This window comes from Mauremys reevesii, linkage group 2 (assembly GCF_016161935.1).
Source record: "Mauremys reevesii isolate NIE-2019 linkage group 2, ASM1616193v1, whole genome shotgun sequence".
In the NCBI taxonomy this organism is placed as follows: domain Eukaryota; kingdom Metazoa; phylum Chordata; order Testudines; family Geoemydidae; genus Mauremys; species Mauremys reevesii.
The window spans coordinates 37,563,317-37,585,908 of NC_052624.1; the positions used below are offsets into that span (position 1 = coordinate 37,563,317).

Here is a 22,592-nt window from a genome sequence, read left to right on the forward strand (position 1 = left end):
TGTCCTGGTCTTGACTGAAATTGTGGGACCCTCTAGCCTCCAGTAACTAAAGGGTCTGGACCTCCCTGGACTTACCCTCTTGAAGCCTTCTGCTGCAGCCACAGGAGACTGTGCGCTCAGCTGTCTCCTGGTCTCAGGTTCCCTCATGGAGTTGGGCTCTTCAGTGATATCCTCCAGTGGGAATCAGACCCAGTCATTAGCTGCTGTCCTCCTGGGTCAGCTGATTCCCTGCACCTGCCTGCTGAGCTTCCCTCCAGAACAGTGCCAGTTGCTCCCTGTCCCCCACCTCAGCCCTTGAAGTGGCAGACTCCCCTGTTACACTCCCTTTCACAGATGGATGTACTAAGAGAAGTCATTATTATTTGTATTACAGTAATGACTAGGGCTCCATTGTGCTAGGTCCTATGCAGATCCATAGAAATAGATAGTCTCTGCCTTGAGGAGCTTACACTCTGAATAGCAAACAAAGAATAAGAAAGGGATGATAGGAAATATTATCTTACTAGTGGAGAACTAAGGCACGGATCAGGTACGTGGCTTGGTCAAGGTCACCCAGGAAGCTTGTGCTGAGCTGGGAATTGAACCCAAATCCTAGTCCATTGTCTTAACCACAAGGCCATCTTTCCTCCCTAGTGGCTTTGCATAAGACCATATAGTCGCATACCTTGTAATAAACTCCAAGTATATTGACAGTTTTCAGAGTAGCAGCCGTGTTAGTCTGAATCAGCAAAAAGAACAGGAATACTTGTGGCACCTTAGAGACTAACAAATTTATTTGCGCATAAGCTTTTGTGGGCTACAGCCCACTTCATCGGATGCATAGAATGGAACATATAGTAAGAAAGCTTATGCTCAAATAAATTTGTTAGTCTCTAAGGTGCTACAAGTACTCCTGTTCTTTTTCCAAGTATACTGACTCCAGTTCTTATTTTCCATGCTTACTAGACCAAATAAATGAACATCAACTCTTAACTGCACACTATAACTATTATGGGACACATTTGAACTCACGGTGGAAAAGTTTTCTATCTTAACTCAAACATGAGTAAAATTTTTTATAATTCTTACTATACATATAGAATAAAATTTATTTGGAATGTGGAGTACCTGTGCAAGGTCCCTCCATGCTACTTGGGGTGGGGAGAAGGACCATGGATGAAGTTGCCATGTAGTGCCCCCTTACATGCCATAGAAAGCTCCTCTTTTAATCTGCACAGGGTAGCACAAATGGCCAGCCAGTCACTGGTGTGCAGGAGCTATGGCTGTTCCAGTCCTTAGGCTGATATGAGAGAGTGGGAGCCTCTCATTGTTCCTGGGATGGGGAGTTAATTTCACCCCTTCTGTACTCCCCACTTTTTTAATTTAATTTTTTTCACTCTCCACCCCCTTGTTTTTTCCTCAGTCTCTCTCCTCCTTGTCCCTGCCCAACCTATTCAGTTTTTCATAAAGAAACTTTTTAAACATACCACATAACCTGTTTTAAAGGGTTTATTCTTTTGGAGTTCATCAACCGAAGTAATGTCTTAATTCTGACAGTATTTTATTTCTTTACATTTCGGGGAGAGTATGTTACTTGTGTCAGGGAGTGGCGTATTTTTCACTCTGGCAAGTAGGTTCAGTTCTTGGGCCAGTGAGTGTTAGGTACATTTTTCAGTCTGTGTGAGTCTGTAGATGTATGCATGCAAACACACATATATGCAAGGTGCTATTGAGCCAAAAATATAGATTTCAGAATTGATTAGACCACCACTTACTGACAACTACTCATGTCCTGGCAATAGGAAGAAATATTCCTGAAGGCATGTTGTTGCATGAATGTATATTTGTCTGTTTTGGGGGTAGAGAGTGAAAACTCGGAAGGGAGCCTTACAAAAAGGAGCAAGCATATTACTGAGAATCAAAAGATCTGGGTACCATTTCTGGTTCTGTCACTCACTCTCTGTGTGACTGTGGCAAAGTCACTTAACCTCTGGGTGCCTCAGTTTCCCCATGTTTTGTATATAATGAACTGTGTCCAGTTTTCATATCTGATCTGAGATTTTTATATAATTCACATACATTCCATATATTTTCTCTGAAACTTCAGTGCTGATTAGTTGTAAGTCTAGATCAAATATAAAAGCATATGTTTGCTGCTTTACTGACATTTATCTTCATGTGTCAGGAATAGGTAGCATAACTCACAATAACTATTATGGGCCACATTTGAAACATAATGGAGTTATTCTGAATGTTCTCATTCACAAACAGAAATGTCATAACTGAGATAAGATATAGCCTATAGAAGCCAAATATATGTGAAGCTGTTGTTATGTGCTATTTTATCTGGTATCAAACAGCTACTAGCTGTTGCTGATTGTTAATAAAAGAACACTTACAGATTTAATATATAACAAAAGTAAAAAAAATTGCTTTTTGTTTCAGAAGTTTTTTAGAGTGCTGTTTAGGTAACATATTTGTTGCAGTGGTTGAATACGATAGTGATAGCTGACTAAGATTGTAAATTGCTGACCTCTAGTGTTCTGTAGACTTTGTTGGAGAATGTAGGTATTTTTAATATTGTATTTTGGCATCTTTTTTCAACTCTCAAAAAAATCTGGGAAAAACAAATTCTCTAGCAGAATTTTAAAAAATATTTTTCATGTGAATAACCAGAGTAATAAATAATTAGACATGGTCCAGTTGGTGCATGTCAATTAAATATGATAATGCATTTAAGATGGCATATTCCTGATATCTGTGATTACTTTTAAAGATAGTATCTAACATTGTTTTATGAATTTAAAATTCATGCTCCTGACATACTTGGCTTCAGAGACAAAAACAGAAGCAAACCAACTATTCTGTACTATGCTTCTGGCTTGCATCACAAGACTCTGCTGTGAGAAATGATGCTTAGAAAATGCTAGTTTTGAATGGTAGTGAAAACACAGGAGAAATAACAAGAAATTTTAAAACAGTATGTGACATAGAAATCTTAAGTAGCAATGAATAAACAAATTGTTGTCTTCATATTCTTGTATTCGCCAATAAAAATTAGTTACTGCCTCTTATTGAGTGTCTCAGTGTTCCATTGTTTGTTTTTCCACTGAACACAATGTGCAAAACTCCAGAAAACTGAAAATATGTAGATAATTTTGCTTTTTGGATCAAGAAGTGAATAGTAAGTGACAGATTTTTTTTGCTGACCTTGCTTGCCTCATTCAAGGCTTCCTTCAATTTAACTATCAAGTACATTACAGTGATTCATGGATTATAGCCACTAATCTGAAATATAAAGTGATTTGAAAATAATGTGTATTCTTAAATTACTCTATAAGACTTATCTAGATCTTTTCCAGTAAAATGTTCTTTTGTACTGTTTTATTTCAAAGTAAAACAAAATGATTTGTTTAGTTACTATGTGATTCTCTTTGAAATAATTTCTGCATTTTTTTCTTTTTTTTCTTTCTAGGCAAAGTACAAAGGATCTGCTAAAAAAGACCTTTCCAATTCTCTGTATAAGCAGATGCCAGCCACAATTGACAGTGTGTTTGCAAGAGAAGTTACACAGCTTCAGAGCAAGGTAAAGTTTAAAAAACAATTATTTTTAGATTTTACAGATTAATTATGCAACAGAACACTACTAACCCCAGTAACTTTAAACAGATATTTTATTACATATATGATTCACAGGGTCCATTTCTCAGCTAGTGTATATTGGCATAGCTCCATTGACTTTAATGGCGGTACTGCATTTTACACCAGCTGAAGATCTGGCTCATTATGTTTAGTAAATAGCATTTGAAAAATCAATAAGTCATTCATCAGTGCATACATTAATTATTTCATAAGATGCTTCTGCATAATGTATGTAAAAGAAGACAAATCAAAATTATGTTACAATCTGCATGATCCAAGTGTCATATTGGCATTGTAACTACTTGCTGATAAACTCACAGCCTAAACATATAGTGGTCTGATTTTCAGAGGTGCTGAGAACCCACAGCTCCTATTGATTTCAGTTGAAATTGCGAATGTTTGGCACTTTTGAAAATTAGGCTATACATTTTCAGTGTTATTCATCAGATTCCTACCAGTTTGAGATAGAAGGCCTGACTTCATTATTTACTCCATATATTTTTTTTTGCCAAAGCTCAATTGTTTCCTGCAGTATATTTTTAGTGCTTTCTCCTGTCCAGTTGTGTCATTGAGGGTAGAAAGCCACACATTTTTCTTGATGGAATTCCACAAGTCTAAATAGCAAGAAGTTGGTTTTGAACTCATGCATTAAATCAGGGGTTCTCAAACTGGGGGTTGGGACCCCTCAGGGGGTTGTGAGGTTATTACATGGGGGGTCATGAGCTGTCAGCCTCCACCCCAAACCCCATTTTTCCTCCAGCATTTATAATGGTGTTAAATATATTAAAAAGAGTTTTTAATTTATAAGGGGGCATCACACTCAGAGGCTTGCTATGTGAAAGAGGTCACCAGTAAAAAAGTTTGAGAACCACTGCATTAAATGGATATGTTGAACTAATATTGTCTACCCACCAGGTATTTGCACAATTTAGGTATTTCTTCTCCCCCACCCCCTTTCTATCTTAAACATGTTTTTGAGACTCTTTAGAGACCTACTAGACCAGCAAAAGCAAAAAGCATATGAAACATGATGCAGCCTTCAACTACCTGAAGGCAGGTTCCAAAGAGGAAGGAGCTCGGCTGTTCTCAGTGATGGCAGATGACAGAACAAGAAGCAATGGTCTCAAGTTGCAGTGGGGGAGGTCTAGGTTGGATATTAGGAAACACTATTTCACTAGGAGGGTGGTGCAGCACTGGAATGGGTTACCTAGGGAGGTGGTGGAATCTCCTTCCTTAGAGGTTTTTAAGGCCCGGCTTGACAAAGCCCTGGCTGGGATGATTTAGTTGGTGTTGATCCTGCTTTGAACAGGGGGTTGAACTAGATGACCTCCTGAGGTCTCTTCCAACCCTGAGATTCTATGAGTCTATGAAGCAAAACCACACTGCCTATTCCATATTACATACAATAAGTCAATCATTAAACATGCTGATGTTCTATGGAAGTACTTTAAAGACTGTAACCATTCCTTTTGCAAATAAAAGAAAATGTTCATAGTAAAAGGAAACACTGAAATCTGAAATTAGATGGAGAAAATAGGTTTTGCTTTGTAAACTTAATTATCAAGTCAGCATTGAAAACTCCACAATGGTGACAATATATCAGTCATGCCTGTAATAAGCAAATGTATTAATGCGAATTATATTTTACCTCTAGTAGTTTGAAACAGAATACTTAGTGCAGTAAGTTAATTCAGACCAGTAACTAAAATGACATCACCATGACATGTCATTATAACATGATTGATTATAAGACCAAGTAGTGTTGTTGTAGTCATGTTGATCCCAGGATATTAGAGACACAAGGTGGGTGAGATAATATCTTTTATTGGTCCGACTTCTGTTGGTGAGAAAGACAAGCCTTTGAGCTTACACAGAAGATATTACCTCACTCACCTTGTCTCTCTGATTATAGTAGCAGTTGAAATAAATTATAGATTGTAATAGTGATAAAGTAACAAAATTGTATAATGCTTTTAAAACACTTGGTTTGATTTATAAAGCATCAGTTAATTAGTTTGCCATGGAACTTGCTCCTGGATCCATTCCAAATGAGAATATTGTACAGTAATTATGTTTTCATATTTCATGTATGAAATCATGTTCTCTTACACACCAGTGATGTTAAGGAAAAGATCTGAGACTAAAAATAAAAACATTTGAGTCAGGAAAAAAAATCACTAAAAAATGAATAGGGCTGCCCTTTTCAGATGACATTTATTGAAGATTTTGCCCAGCCACCCAATATTCCTAAATAAATAGATATGCAATACAGTAGGTGCCATGCTATATCACCAGTGCTTCCTTTGAAGTTTATAACATCCCCTTTTAAGTGTACACACATTATAAATCATAACAGACCGTAAAGTCAAAGACTTCTGATACATTTTTCCAACTTGTGGTGTAAATCAACCCATCCTATAGAAAAACTTGAGAAGGTGGTAAAATAATTTAAATAAAGTTTCAACTCAGAGTTTTCAAGACATTATCCCCAAAAGGGGAAGAGGAGGTGGGTGGTTACTTTGCTACAGAGCTGAATTTAAAATTGCTTTGAAGGAACTACTGAGGGATTCTTTCCTGGAAAATCTTCTTTACAGTATCCAAATCTAATCTATATTATGTCTATCACTGTGATATCTAGGAAGCAAATACAAAGATTTTAAGCTTCAGTTCAGTGATGGTAGGATGATATTTGCTGCTCCTCCATCAGTGGGGTTATAGTTTAGTAGGCTGTCATTTTCTTCAAGGGACAATCTAAGATGGAGAATGGGAGGGAGGGTTCACTGGCTGTTGTGCTACCATTTGTCTTGTGGAAGGACTATTACAAACAGGGCAGAAAATCCATGCTCTCTTTCTGAAGGAGATGATTGTTGGACCATGACAGGGGGTTGATTATAAATTTTACACAATTTAAACGCTGCCAGTGATAATTAGGATCATTTGTCCAGCATTTTGAGTGGGCCAGAGACTACTTGGGGAAGTTGCATGGAAGATTCCTTGGTTTCAGACAGGACAGTGGCACCTAGAGAGGCCACTCCCCACCTATAATCACCTTCCCCTGAACTCTGTGGGGGAAAGCCTGGCTCAACTGAAGTCACTGACAAAACTCCTATTGACTTTAGTGGGGCCAGATTTCACCCTGTAGAGTTCCAGCCACATAATATTTATATGTAGAAGGTTCTACCATACTCAAGAGAGGGCATGATTATATGTTCTGCTATGCTTCCTGTGCTTGCTGTTCAGTTTTGGCTGTATTTATACTTTTGCTTCCCTGTGTGATGTACAGTGAAGGCACAAATGTGACCAGCTTTGTTAGCTTTTATAATAACCCTTTTTACTCTTTGTTTCTCAATACCTGGAGAATGGAAATCCATTCTTGCAAAATTGTAGAATTTTTGAAAACTTTTCCTTCCTGAATTGGAAAAAAAAGTAAAAAATGCGAAATTTTAATGGGAAGGGATTTCCAGAAAATTTTCATTTGGGGGGAGATGAAACAGAATGTTTTGGCTTGTTGGCTGTCCATCTAGAAGGTTCTTATTAATATTACTTTCTCCCTACAGGCAGAAAGTGGAATTGAGATGAGCCTTCCAGGCGAGCAACCAGGGAGCCATCATTTTGACTTTCCCATTGGAAAAATAGACATTTTCTAGCAAAATGGAATTTTCCCACAGAACATTTTGATTTTACAAAAATGGCATTTTCCACTGGAAAATTCCCAATGAACTCTAGTTTTGTGCCTTGTCTTTTTCAACTCTGAAAAACAATTCTGAGGCCCCCCAACATTATTTTAAGAAGGTACCACACACAGATAAAGCATTTCAAATGGCGCGAGGAAGGAAATTATGTAAGGAACATCATAAAAGATTGTACACATTCCATCACTTTGTTTCTACCATGAGAAAAAATTGCTCTGGTTATTCCTTATCCAAAGCAAATTGAAGATTAGAGCATGTCAGCAGACAGTTTAATTTTCTTCTTTTGAGCAGTTGTTACAGCATCTGAAGCAGTTAATATATATGTATGTTTAACAATATTTTCTGCTTGTTTTTGATGATGATGATGAATCAAGTGAATCTTAAGTCCCATGTTCGACTTCCAGGAGAGTCATAGATCATTGACTTAATTTCTTTCTAATAAACAGAGCCCTCCTGTTACTTTAAGATGTACTGTAAGTGGTTTCTTTAGCTTTACTGCACTATTGTAATGTAATTTATTGAGACCAAAACTAGCATACAAGTTTGTAAAAGTTACCCTTCAATTTTATGATTGGTACCCATATTACACAACGTTAAACTGTCACGTATGATTCCTAATGCTTTTGTTATGGTGAAGTATGTTATGTCCATAATTTCCTCTCTGCTTGAAAAGCAGCAAATATTAATAGCCCAGCTGGCTATTAGTTATAATTCTGTATTCAAAAGCATATCTGGTAACATAATTATTTCATGTACATATTACATGCCATTTTCTCTACTACTGCATGCACATTTTTTATATATTCCTAGATCGAAAACAGAAAACCCAACAACAACAAAAAACCAAAACCAATAACACTAGATTAAATTGGAGTTAAGGTTGAGGGTTCATATCAGTAACTTAATGATAAATGTAAAGGTAAAATTATTTTAAAATGTTGTAATTATACAAAAACAAGCATTAGTAACTCAGGAAATTCAGAGTTAAGGTTAAACTTGAAAGAAAACTAAATATGTTAAGTATGGAAGTGCATAGTCAAGGTACCAAAACAATCTTGACTCTGTCCTATATTGACACCATGGTTGGGGAGGAGAGAGAGCTAAGACTTATTTTATCCATACAAATCAGTTTAATCTCTGGCACAAACACTAAAATGCATTCATCATAATGTATTGTTATTGCATAGAGCAGAGTTAAGGCTGTTTGAAGGACTTAATCTTTCTGTGGCTAGTTCTCTGAAGATGTCCATGCAGTGCGCAGTGGCAGTCAAAAAAGCAAACACGATGTTAGGAATCATTAAAAAGGGGATAGAGAATAAGACGGAGAATATCTTATTGCCCTTATATAAATCCATGATACACCCACATCTTCAGAGAAGGGCAACTAAAATGATTAGGGGTTTGGAACGGGTCCCATATGAGGAGAGATTAAAGAGGCTAGGACTTTTCAGGTTGGAAAAGAGGAGACTAAGGGGGGAGATGACAGAGGTATATAAAATCATGAGTGGTGTGGAGAAAGTGAATAAAGAAAAGTTATTTACTTGTTCCCATAATATAAGAACCAGGGGCCACCAAATGAAATTAATGGGCAGCAGGTTTAAAACAAATAAAAGGAAGTTCTTCTTTACACAGCGCACAGTCAACCTGTGGAACTCCTTGCCTGAGGAGGTTGTGAAGAATAGGGCTATAACAGGGTTTAAAATAGAACTAGATAAATTCATGGAGGTTAAGTCCATTAAGGGCTATTAGCCAGGATGGGTAAAGGAATGGTGTCCCTAGTCTCTGTTTGTCAGAGGGTGGAGATGGATGGCAGGAGAGAGATCACTTGACCATTACATGTTAGGTTCACTCCCTCTGGGGCACCTGGCTTTGGCCACTGTTGGCAGACAGGATACTGGGCTGGATGCACCTTTGGTCTGACCCAGTAAGGCCATTCTTATGTACAGCACATTTATTGTGCTATATACTAATGTTTAAAAATAAATACTAATATGCCACAGCATAGAAAATGTATATAAAATAAGAAGAAATTTATAAACACAAGATAACTTACTGTAGATAAATAACATGTTTCCAAGAATATTGGTGAAATTGCCATTTCTAGTAATCTTCCAAACTTGATTATCCATATTATGGGAAATAGCTTATGGATATATGATCTCTTTGCACTCCGGGTGGGTAGATTACATTAGATGAACTTTTGACTTGTTCCAATGAAAAATAATTCTGTGATTCTACACCTTGCAAAATAAAATATTACATTATTACGTAATTAAGTTAAATGGAGAACACTGAGAAAGGAGATTATAAAGAACACAGCTGTCGAGTTGCAAGCCAAATACACTTCCACTGAGCTACTGAAAAAGCTTTGTTTTCACAAAAATGACTGGATGCTTTAGTGCAATTAACATACAGTTCCTCACATTGGTAGCTTTGGAGCTACAACCAACATTTCAGTATAAAAAATTAAATGTTGAACCAGCAAAGTGGATGGTACAAAGTGGATGATCCTATTTTGGAAGCAATCTTGGGACTTATTTTTCATACTTCTAGAGTTGGAAACATCATGAAAGTGACTCCCTGTGAGGGAGGGGTAGAGAGAAAATATTTCTGTAATCTGTATAGCATATTTTATACCTTTTGATAGCAGATTACAAAAGTAGAGTGCTACTATAGTTTTGTTAGGGGCTACTTGCTTTGCCGCCGCAAAATGTAATAGACAATATAACAAGATAGTGGTTCAGATTTTCGTTTTGCTATAAATTTTACCTGTTTCTTTCTTGTTGTTTTCTAAGTACAAAGCCATCTTTGGTTTTACATCCTATAGAAATATGGCACATTTCATGTTTTCCATGTTTTGGATTTGCATTAATATAGTAATATTACAAAAAATCTACTTTTCACATTTATCTTTGATCTGTGGATCTTCTTGTTACACTATATAGCCAGTGTGGGTCCTTTATATCCCCTTGGGTGCTTGATCTGTGGCTCTCCTATAGAATCCTGGTGCCTTGTAAACAGCCAAGATAGGATATTTCCACAGATTTCCAATATCATATATTTAAATAGTCCAGGCAGTGTTCTACCAGGTGCTATTTTCTCAAGAATGTTAGGGTATTATCTTCTTTGTATTGAGGATTTTAGTTTCAAATCATCCTTCTCCTGATCAACTTTCAACCTTATTGTTTTAGTATTTGCTGTTTTCTCATGGATTATTTTAATGCTTGCTCCAGAGAGCTGTTTGAAAACACATCTCTTTGATGCTTGTTTCCTCTTCAGGCATCAAAACCTGGTACATTTTCTAAATGTAAGCATAAAAGTTTATGTTAATGATAAGTATAATGTAAGCTTTTCACATGTTTGGTGGGTGTGTATATATATAAACACATGCACTACTATGGAAGCTGTAGGATTGCTTGTTTTGGCTTAATTTCTACTACAAAATTAAGCAAACTAGTTCATAAATTCAAGCTAGTGTCATTTTTCTTCAAAATAGTGATTAGTAAATTTAAGTATTATCCTTTTAAAATGATACCTGCTATTATATCTGTCTTTATCTATATTGCTTGTTAAGGTACTCTACAAACAGAAACATGATACTGAAAAAGGGACATCAGATTATGCACATATGATGGCGCCCCCAGATGTTAAGCATGCTATGGAAGTCAATAAACACCAGAGTAATGTAAGTACTCTTTTCTCTTAATTTATTACATTGTTTCAGTAGTGGTCGTGTCTGTTTATTCTATATAAAATGTTCATGTTATATTTCAGTGTTCCATGTGGTTTTATTTAGCTTTCAAAATCTATCAATCTATCTATCTATCTATTTTTACATAAAATATGCAAAGTAAAGTAAAAATAGTATTTAAAAATCACTAGGAGCATAACCTCTGTGTGTGTGCATGTGTGTAGGTTAAGCATCAAAGGATTTTTAAGGACCTATTTTTATGCTAGATGATAGAGGAGTTATCTATTATGCCATTAGTTTTTAAATTTGTTTTAAAGAAAAGTTCCCTGAATTTATATTTGCATATTTTATACTTTAAAACAGCATATAACTGTTTATGCAAAACACAGAATGGCTTCAACGTCTTTGAGTGTCAATTTTCATACACCTCTGTGAAAGTTTTGTTGTTTTTAGAGTGGGTAGAAAAAAAATATTTTTGTCCTGATCCTGTGAACACTTATGCACATATTCACAGGAGTAATCCTAAAGAGTTCAGTTGAACAATTCTTGAGCATATTTGCAGAATATGGACATGTGGGTGCAGTTTTGCAACAGGGTAATAAATGGAAAAAGTATTGATTTTTCAGTGGACTACATTGGAGTCACTAAGGAGTAGAATTTGTCCCATAATTTTTTCAAAAATAAGTTTCCATTGCTGTTATACAAATACATTTATGGAAGAGTTGTTTAAAAATCTAATACATTTTATAGATGCTTTGTTAGCTTTTTACATTTCTCTCAGCGTAGATAATAAAATAAAACATCTTATTTAAGTTTGTGACTGTGTAAACTTGGTTTCAGTTTCATGTTCTCATATACTAGTTTGACGCTGCTTTTTTGTTGTTGCAAATGCTAGAGAAATATTTATTTTGATTGAAAAACATAAATACAAAAAACAATTTCAAGGACAAAATTCTGTTGGTATTAGATTTTGCAAAAGCTTTATTTATACCAAACCTGAATTTTAGGCAAAATTTGACTAGAATAATTAGGTCCCTTTAAGGGAATGTAAAAATGACGAGATAAACCAAAAAGTAAGGACATTTAAAGGTAAGGCTAAGTTGGTCTGTTGTGCCTAGGTACTGGAGTCATGTCAGGTCAGCATGAGGTATTATGCCCTTTCTGCTTTTAAAACAAAGCTGTCATGCTTTTTTAAAAGATCTGCTCTAGGAATTATTATGGGGAAGTTGTAGGGCCTGTGATATACAGGTCAGATTAGATGATCACAATGGTTCCTTCTGGCCATGGAATCTATGAATATGTTTGTTACATACCTTAGGAAAAATTAAGTTAAGGCCTTAACTTTGAATGGCCCTTTTTATATATTTGTGCTGGCATTTTAACAATAGCTTAAATTAACGCTATCTGCTTCAAAATGTAACACAACCCTTAGGCTAATTCCCAGATGTTTAAAACCTTGAGCGCTGGTCAGCAAGTAAGAAGCTGTTGGGAGATTTCAGGGGGGCATTATGCTGGGAAGAGGAAGGATTTCTACTGCTGGAACATATGTGTGAGCTGCAACTCCCAAGAGTAACTCACAACTCGCCATGCTTTTCCCTCTTGCTTGCAACCTGCCAAGCTGTGCCTTCTCTTGCTTTTGGAAATCATCAGGATGTCAGATGAAGAGAGGGTATGAAGTGGGGGACATAGCTTGAGAGAAGATGCCTGTGGCTCTGGAAATGAACTTGCAGCATAAAGCTCTCTGGCCATGGGGATGGGGGTTCTTTCCAGTCCTCAGTAAGAATGGTGAAAGGAGCATTGGGGATGTGTGAGGGTTTTATTGCCGCTAGGGAAAGAAACAAGAGTGGGAAAAGAGATGGGACCCATGATATGTGAGGAGTTGAGGAGAAGTACAGGAGAGGGGCTTTAGGGTCAAAAACTATCATCATCTGTACTTGACTATTCTTTGAATTTTAATTATAATTTGTAAATCCACAGTCCAGAACAGCCCCCCTTTGTTCCCACAGCTGTGCATACTCCTGTTAACAGCGTTAATGAGGGCAGTGTGCAGATGGGGAAGTAAATAAAAAGCAGTCGTGCTGTCTCCATTGGCGCTATAAACACAGCACAATAGAAAGTTTGTTAAATAAAGGAGAACAAACACAGAGGAGAAAGATGTTTTGTTATGATACTGTTTAACAGAATATTAAAAATAATGGAAAATGTGTATGTGGGGGGAATTCAGCCTGAACAAACTAATAAACCAGCTTGTTGCATCCAGTTCACTGTTTTTTTCTCATTTGCTAATACAGAGCTAAGATGTGGTGGAGATATATTTTTATTGCCAGTGAAAAATCGGGTATGTAACACCAGTTATTGTTACACACCTACTGTGTGTAATTACTTGGACACCGTGCTGAATATTTGCTTGGGGATTTCTCATTTTGTGAATAAAGGTTTAATTAAGAACCACATGAAGCTTCACGTTCAGCTCTGAATATGGAAGTTTGTTAATGGACATATTAAGGATTCCAAATATGAAGCATCTGTCTCTTGGAACTTAGGGTGTTTGTAGAATCGTTGCTTTGAGGAGAGTGCGATGTTAGAGGGAAATTCTTGCAGGAATAGGAAGACAAAGCTCTTTTATCCACCACTCAGTACAGTATACCTGAGGGAGTAGAATGTATGTTTACTTACAATGGTCTGCCAACTCAATTCAACCTTTACATGCAGGGTTTACATCTAATAGGATTAGGATGTGTTTAAGACTATTTACTCAGTTTTAAAATAAGACTGACATTTATACTCAACTGTGTGAAATGTGCAATTTCCTTTAAAAATGAAGATTGGATTCCACTTACAATACATTTGTGCTGACAATTTGAAACTGTGATGTGCTGTAGGCCTTCACACCACTTTGAATAACATTAACACCCTGCTCAAGTGTGGGTTGAAGCTGCATAATAGAGAAATACTGTAAAATCTCCTGAACAATGTGATCATCTGTAAAGCGAAACATTTTCACCTTTTTAGTACTTCTACCAAAGAAAATCACTCTCCAAAGTATAACAGACATTTTTAGCTGTAGGAAATATGCTTGCGATATTATTCTAAGCACTGTTCAGTGTTGGAATGAAAGTATGTTTGTTTAACGCAGAGTATTTCTCTATAAATTGTGTTTCTATTACATGCAAATTTGTGTGAAATGACATTAACAGTCTGACTTCAACACACAAATGCCATGCAATTTGGCGAGAGAATGCCAGTCCATCCTGTATATACATTATGATTGTGTGTAGTTCTATCCTTTTATCTAATCCAAAATTTTCCAAACCCTGGACCGTAGTTTTTGCTGGTGGTCTGTAGTGATCTGGTTGGTCACATGGTGCAGGGTCTCCCTGTTTCAAGTTGAGAAAAACTGAACAGATGGGAAGGAGAGAAGAAATGAAAAGCAGAAGAAGACAACACAATTAACTTTTTCAAAAAAGAAGAAAATCCTTGTTCCGGTTAGGTAACTGTAGTTGCCATAGGGCAATAAGATGCAACTGGTAAGATGGGTGGGTGGCGGGGCAGTTACAACTGAAGGAAGAGGTGATCCTCAGACAATCTATGAAGACATAGTTAATATTATGAAAAGTTTGTGGACTCATAATCTAATCTACTGAATGCATTTATAGGGCTCTATCATTGTACAGTCTGTATATCAAAATAATACTTAGCACTTATACAGAGGTTTACCTATTCAGTTTGTTTTTACAATGTTAATTAATCTTTACAGCATCCCATTGTGAAATACAGAAATGTCATTATACACATTTTACAAATAAGGAATCTGAGACAGCCTTTCCCAGGGCCACACGAAGTAGATGGCAGAGTTGAGACTAGAGCCCAGGTCTCTTGACAGCTGGTTCCATGCTTATCCCACTAAGCAATGTTGTCTTTAAAGTGATAGTTACCAGTTTGGAAAACTCCTGGAATGTATGCAGGATTTATGCTGTCCAAATGAAGTCAGAGTTTTTAACATCCCCACTGACCAATTAAAATGCACAATTTTCAGAAAAGCATGTTAACACATAGGAATGTATTTTTATCTTTTAAAATGCAAGTGCGTACACTGTCTACAAAAATAATTTCCAGGATAGAAATTACATGTCCTTTGATACCTGATCATAAGAATAAAAATTAAGAGCATTTTTAAACACCATCATTTGTCCACCACCATTTTGGAAATTACTGTGTGGCAGGATTCTTGTTTTTTCTCTGCTGAAGGTCGCATTAAAGCTATGGATCCATTGGCATACTATGCTGCGTATATATTAGGAAAAGTACCCAGAGCTGTCTAACTTTCAGTTGACAGTGGTTGTCAACAGCAGCTCCCCCAGACCACCCCCACCCAACTAGTGTTGAAAATGGTTTTACTGCTAGTGTAAATGGGACCAAATAGTTTTCAGCCCCATTACCAGACAGGATGATGGTGTCAGTTTGTAATGGTCCAGAAATATTTTTGTTTCATCTACACAAGCAGGGAACCAGTTTTCAACACCATTTGAGGGGGGACCACAGAAAGCTGTTGTTGACAATGGTTTTCAGCAGCTAGTCATTTCCCTTGTGCAGATGGACTCCAGAGTGACAGCACTATAGTGCAGAGTCAAGGGGCTCAGATGGAGAGCCATTAGGGTCATTAAAGTAGCGTTATGGGCCATTTCAAAGTACCAAAATGATTAGTTCACTTTAAGACTAAGGGTCAAATTCTGCCCTCAGATATGTGTGCACATATCTGCACAAGTCCTATGTGTGCACAAGTCTTATTGACTTTTGAATGTGTATATCAGAGGTAGCAATAGTGGTTCACACACTTCCTAAAATTCCATTTTGAACATGGGCCAGGGAGGGGGACATGATAAATAACTGCAGAAAGGCATCTGAATCCTTTAATACTTGGCCTCTTTTACTGAACTCTAAATGTAATATGAAAAATTAATCAGCTGATTGTCAGCCAACAACTCTGCATCCTACATGGCAACCTGTTTAAGTTGCCTTCCCTAATGAATAGTAACCATAATGCAAGTGCCAGTTACAAAATCAAAGCTAAATCATCTCAAAGATGTAGACTGTAAGAACTGTAAGACAGATCCTCAGCTAGTGTAAAATGGGTGCTTCTAATTAGACTTTAGTGGACCTGTGCCTATTTACATGAGCCGGACCTATAAAATTAATCAACTAATTATGAGCTAGGGCTGAATATTTTCTGTGCTTTGCAAGCAATTCAGACTATTTAGATAAATCTGGAGAGGCAAAAAGACTTTAAATTCAGATTAGCAGTCAGTTCACTACATGTTTCTTTAAAAATATTCAGTGGATGAAGCCACTTTTTACAGCAATTTTATAAAATGATAGTTTAAAATTAATAAAACAATATAAAGCTAACAAGAGTATGTGTGTATTGGTGAGAAATATTTTAACATGCCCATAATAACTGTGCAAAGATGAAATAAATGCAGATTTTCCCCTCTCATCTCTATTTCTTTTTTACCCTCACACTCCTCATTAATCTTCTGTTAACTCTCTGCTTACCCTTCTCACTGCTGCTAAAAGCTGCAGGAGTCTCAGCCGCAGAGTTCTATACAAAAATAAGTTTGGATCGACACATCGTACATGGCCAGTCACAGTGAGAGACAGACAGTAGTTCTTGTGCTACCTGTGACATTGATCTGAAGAGATTGTTACCCCTTTGACAGTCTTTGTATTTAATATTTGCATTATGATTCTAATCCTGACTGGGTGCTATCTCTTTACATGAGACTGAACACAGTAAAAGATGGTCCCTGCCCCAATGAGCTGAACCTCTGTCTTTCCCTTTCCTACACAGTCGGTATTTCCTCCATTTCCTTTTCCATTGCTTTTCTTCTTTTGTAACAAGTTTCTCTTTTCTTTGTTTCTTTTTCTACATTATTTGCTTTTCCTCTTCCCTCTTTTTTTCCTTTCACTTCCCATGCTCTGTCCCCCCAACCCATGATTGTGCACATTCAGGTGGTGCATTACTCGCTGATGCATTCGTTCCTCTTCTCTAGCAGAATAACTTTCATTTTACTGTTATAACATAGCATTATATAAAAAAATAAAAAATAAAAAAACATTTCACTTGACGGAGCAAAATAACAGCTGTGTAACAGAGGCCAGCACATTGTCCCAGTGGGGAAGGGTCAGCATCCAGGGACTGAGGTTATTCAGGAAATGGGAAACATATTTTTTCTTCCTTTGGCCTATCTCTGACAAACTACCGTTCTGCTGCATAACATTTTTATTCTCACTGGAGTATGACAAGCTTCAGAATGGAGCAAATATATATTGCAGACATTTGTAAAATGTTTGATGACTTTCCCTCAGACATAAGTAATAGGTATTCTGGTGTAGGTGCAGGAAGAATAATAATTCACTCAAGGGAAGTGATTGCAATAGGTCTTACATCAAATATCATTGGAAATGGTGAAATATACAGGATTGTCACTGTCTGATTTTTTCCCCTCCTTCATCCTGAAACTAGCCATAATCCATTATATCATGCTGTATATGACCATGTCATTTAGGCACAAGAAGTGCCCAAGCTTCCACCACTTCCACCACCATGGTGTGTGGTGCACTGATTTTCCCTTATTTGAATTTACCAGTCACTTCAATCCTAATGTCTGTTTTGAGCACATATGCTGGCCTTTAATTTGCAATTTACATGGATGATAGGGCTCTATTCAAAAACCTGTCCCTGCTGCCTTTGTGGTGTTCACCTCACCTCATGTGGTCATTAGGATGAACAGCATATAATTAGCTGAATCCATGTAAAGCTCTGCAATGCAAGTGCTTGTATGTACATCTAGTTTTCTTTAAAAAACAAAACAAAAACACTTTTTAGTTGTTTTGACAAACTGGTAGCAAACACGAAATGTTAGTTTTAAAGGTGGGTGATGATTATGATAGCATTTTACCTGAGTTTAGCTGTTGATTGTACCAGGTCACTCTTTGTGGGTTAAAAATGCTAAGATCTTATTTGTGGGCAAACTGCCAGCAGATTGAAGCCTGCTTAGCTTGTCTGCTAGGCTGACACCATATGGGTGCAAACTTACCATACTTTCTGGTTGGCTTAAAAATACTTTAAAACTATTTGCAAAAAAATGGATAGATATATTTGCTTTTTTTATGCATTCTTTCTACAAACTGTAATGGTTGACAGACACAGTTTGTGAACGCTGACCAACCAGCTGAATTTGTTAAAATTATGCACAGACTAAAATATAACATTTGAAAATAGGCATTTTACCTATAGATTTGTGATAGCTAAAGTCTCAAGCTGAGGGAATCTCAAAGGCGCATATGGTGCTGAAATATAATACTGAAATATATTTTAATGTCTTAAGCAACAGAAGAAATTCTAAAAGACCCTGCAGTAATACAGAAATGATGCTGATGCATTGATGCAATGCCAGATTTTATTCTCTGCTCTCCAACTTCAACATGAGGTTTTGATTGGATTGAAGCTTTGAAGTATCGAGAGAAGTTTTCTTGATCATGCAGAATGGTTCAACAAAACAACTCATGAAAATTGGCTTGTGTTGGCACGTGTACTTCTACAAGGGAGAGAGAAGGTCCAGGGAAAAGAAAACTATAACTTGAGGTCTTGGGACTTTGCAATATTTCAGAGGTCTGTGCAGTTTCCCTACATGCCCTGATTATCTCATTTAAAGGAGAATCTTTGGACATATCCTGCTCATGCTTGGCCTTCAGGCTAAGGCCCTCCTAGCCTATTCATTATATCCCTGGCTTTTTCCTCAGTCAAGAATTTTCTGCCCTGAACATCTCATGCTGAAACACGAAAGAAGATGTCACCTCAACTTAGTGGCTCCCCAGGGATCTCTGGTATCATGTATGACAGGAGGAGCATTTAATAAAATACCAACTACAATGCTGCAGCTGAGAGAGTTATTTCAGTTCCTGTACAGTACAGTACAGGTCTACTAGACTGTGGAACTCTGTGCAGCACAGGGGGGTATAGGACAAGGTTTGGTCATATGAAAAGACCTATTCCTTTCACTGTTGGAATTTTTCTGAAATGCTTGTGCCTTTTAACAAAATCATTTGGTTCTTTGCAATGCTAGCACTTTATTCTAGTCTTTTAAACAAAACCATTTTTATGCTAACATTATATTGTATATTTCTGAATTTTTTTCTTTATCCTGTTAACCTGTGTGTGGGTCTTACTAAATGATCCCTAGAGAGACAAGGTGGGTGAGGTAATATCTTTTATTGGACCAACTTCTGTTGGTGAGAGAGACAAGCTCACAGAGCTGCTGCTGCTTCTTCTGAAGAGCTCCATGTAAGCTCAAAAGCTTCTCTCTTTCACCAACGGAAGTTGATCTAATAAAAGATATTGCCTCACCCACCTTGTGTCTCTAGTATCCTGGGACCAGCATGGCTACAACAACACTGCATAAATAATCCCTGTCAAGTAGGACTGGGGTGGAATACATGATTTTATCTGGAGGTTTATTGCTTTTGGTAGCTGAGTTGATAAGTCATTTAAATATGATTTATAAACTCTAACTCTGTTTTTTAAACACAACTGTCTTTTGTTTGACAGGTGTCATATAGGAAAGATGTGCAAGATACACACAGATACACTGAAGTGCTGAACAGGCCAGACATAAAGATGGCAAGCAAGATAACAAAGATAATAAGCAATGTATGATCTTCAGTAACTCTTTCTGTCAGTTTTAAAACTTACTATTTTATTCATTCCATCTTCTGTCAAAGTGTAAAGAATTCTGGCTACAGTGTTCAAACTTAGACACCCACATTTATATTTAGCCACCTGTGTCTTCCTACATGTTGGGACACTACCTAGCATGCTGCGGCTGCTACTGTAATAGTATGCAATACAGTTTCATTTTTTTATTGTAGAAAAATTAAAGTATCCAGGAGACTGTAAAGCCAAGATTTTCAAAGGTGACTAGAGATTTTCGTTTCTTAATTTTTAGCTGACCAATTTGATACACCTTAAAGGGGCCTGATTTTCAGAGGGTGTGTGCTAAGTACTTTCTAAAATCCAGGCCCATTTAAGGTGTCTCAAGTTGAGCACCCAAAATCACTAATCTCTTCTGAAAATCTTCACCGTGGTTTTGAATAACTTTGGGACATGTTTTTGTTCTAGTCAATTGTTTGGTATTATACCTACTGCCAGAGTTATACTGCCTTCATAGTGTAAAATCCTAATTTAGCCAGTGGACATAGTTTGAGGTGTCACAAAGAATCTTTTGTGGGTTCATCTGCATGTTCCGTTTCCAATACATTTTAGAAAGAATGTGCAGTGCATCTGCAGGAGAGTTTGTTCAGCTAGAAATATCATGTAACATCCACCCTGTGGGCCAAAGTCCATCTGTTACACCAGTACAATTCCATTAACTTTAAAGGGATTGCACTGCTATAACTGCGAGTGGTATTTGATCCTTTATTTGAAAGAGGCTGGCACTCTCACAGCCTAGTCTTGTTCTAAAACTATTTTCAGCCTCTAAAAATAATCTTATGTAAACTCTGGACCAGATCTTGAGAAACGCTGATCCACTTTAACTCACTCTGCCTTTACTGGGAACAGTGGGAGATCACTATTTCTCAGGCTTAGGCTCTGTATTTTGTTAAACTTGAGTCTTGTGAGTGAAGTTCATTGTGTTTCAAATAAAATAAATTTCCATTTTTAGAAGAGATAAAGCCTGGGAAGGCCTTCTTTTCAGAGTTGATTAGAGCATTAGTGAGACTACTGTCAGATCAGGTCACTTAATGATACTTTATGTTTTGTTAACTATAATGCTTACATTTCCTTTGATAAAACAGAAGCAAATACAGTTTAATTGTAATTAGTATTCATTTCTTTTTTTAAAGGCTGAATATAAGAAACAAAGAGGAGAAATGAATAAGGAGACTGCTGTACTTGGAAGACCAGATTTTGAGCATGCTAAGGAAGTTTCTAAACTTTTAAGCCAAGTAAGATTGTGTCAATCATTCTACAATGACTTCATTCAGATACCTCATTCCTAGTAACATAATCACATATTTAGTTTTTAAAAGATTATCTGTAATTGCATGAAAATCAGAAGAGAATGTTTCCAAAACTATTTCACACTGAACTGCAGTAACTGGTAAATTTAAGATACTTAGAAAACAATAGATACAAGTTTTAGACAAAAATACAATGCACCATTTGGCTCAATTACAATTTGTCTGCTGTGGAATTGGTGTTGAGCTATTTTATACAGAGTTTCTAGGATTTCAGAAATATTAACTCCCTCTAATTTGTGGCTAGATTCTGCTATCCTTACTCACTTTGCATGGTACCTTACTCCGTGATTAATCCCATGAAGTAATTGACTTTTTGTGTGTGCAACTGTTCGCCATTGTGAATAAAGAGTCAGAATGCGGTCCTCAGTATAAAAAAAATCTTTAGTTTCTGTTATTCATTAAAATCAAGAAAATGAAAGAATCAAAATTGGAGGAGTTACTTTAGTTCATATTATTTTATTTGATTACAAGACACAGAATTTTGGGCCCTATGGCTCTACCTTCTGTTCTCTTTTAGAATTCTTTACTGCTGCGGTTCACTCCCATTCAGAAACAAACATTTTCAACATGCTGAGCCATTCTTTTAACAAATTCTTTAGCGCCCTATGGTATATCCATCACTAGTAATCCAATCAGTCTGCACTCAAAACATTTTCCAAATCAAGGGGCAAATTCTGCCTTGTGTAGGTGAGCATAACGTCCCTTGATTTGACTAGGTGGTATCAGTCTTCTCTAGAATTAAAAAGCCATGAGTAGAACAGTTCCTTCTAATCTAAATTTATATGCTGAAAAAGTACTGTGTTTGGTTTTAGTCTTTTGGTAGGACTAAATATTGCCCACAGATATCCGCTGAGCAATAAGAAATTTCATGGGAAGTTGCCCTTTTTCTTAAAGAAACACTGTTACTCAAAAGCTATAATGTTTTTTAAAACAATTTTTACTTGCTTTGTCAAGATCAACCTTGAAACTCAAAATGGATTTTGTTTTCCAATAAGATTTCTTTCTTCCACTTTGTAATTTATTAAATGCTAATTGCTGACTGGGAAGGCTTGTTTAATAGATTCCTGGTACTTGACTGCATGTTATCACTCACTGCTCTGGAAGCAGCTTGCGCTCTCCCATTCACTCTATAGAAAGGAACATTTGCTAAGCTGTTTAGGTCTCTGTATCAGTGCTGGGAATCAGAGAAAATGTTGGTTGTTAAATTAATCATGAATGATTTTTGAAAATGTGCACTTCTTGTGCCTTCACTTTCTGTGTGAGGGAGCTCACTGGAAAGTCTGGGTGGGTTGTGTACATGTAGACAGTCCTGTAGTGGGATGGCTTTCCGGGTTCACATGACCAGTCAGCCTGTCATCAATTTCACCAGCTTAGCTGGCCAGCAGATCTTCAAACTGCAAGAGGGACAAAAACAATGGGACAAAAACACTTTTATAAATCCAGCAGGGAAATGCCAGGACATAAACAGGGTGTAGACGTGCGGACTCACCCCTGCAGCACCTCCTGCT

At 36.9% G+C, this 22,592-nt stretch overlaps 1 protein-coding gene across 10 annotated transcripts in view; it reads left to right on the forward strand.

Annotated features, from left to right (window-relative positions):
• Positions 1 to 22,592, forward strand: part of NEBL (nebulette) — a 410,603-nt gene that overhangs the window by 309,261 nt on the left and 78,750 nt on the right. For 8 of the 10 annotated variants that reach the window (XM_039523592.1, XM_039523598.1, XM_039523591.1 and 5 more), the window contains 4 exons: positions 3,455 to 3,565; positions 10,888 to 10,998; positions 19,613 to 19,714; positions 20,908 to 21,009. The exons of the other annotated variants lie outside the window; for them this stretch is intronic. In XM_039523592.1, coding sequence (XP_039379526.1) covers positions 3,455 to 3,565; positions 10,888 to 10,998; positions 19,613 to 19,714; positions 20,908 to 21,009 — 426 coding nt within the window. The remainder of the gene's footprint in view (positions 1 to 3,454; positions 3,566 to 10,887; positions 10,999 to 19,612; positions 19,715 to 20,907; positions 21,010 to 22,592) is intronic. 10 annotated transcript variants of the gene reach the window in all.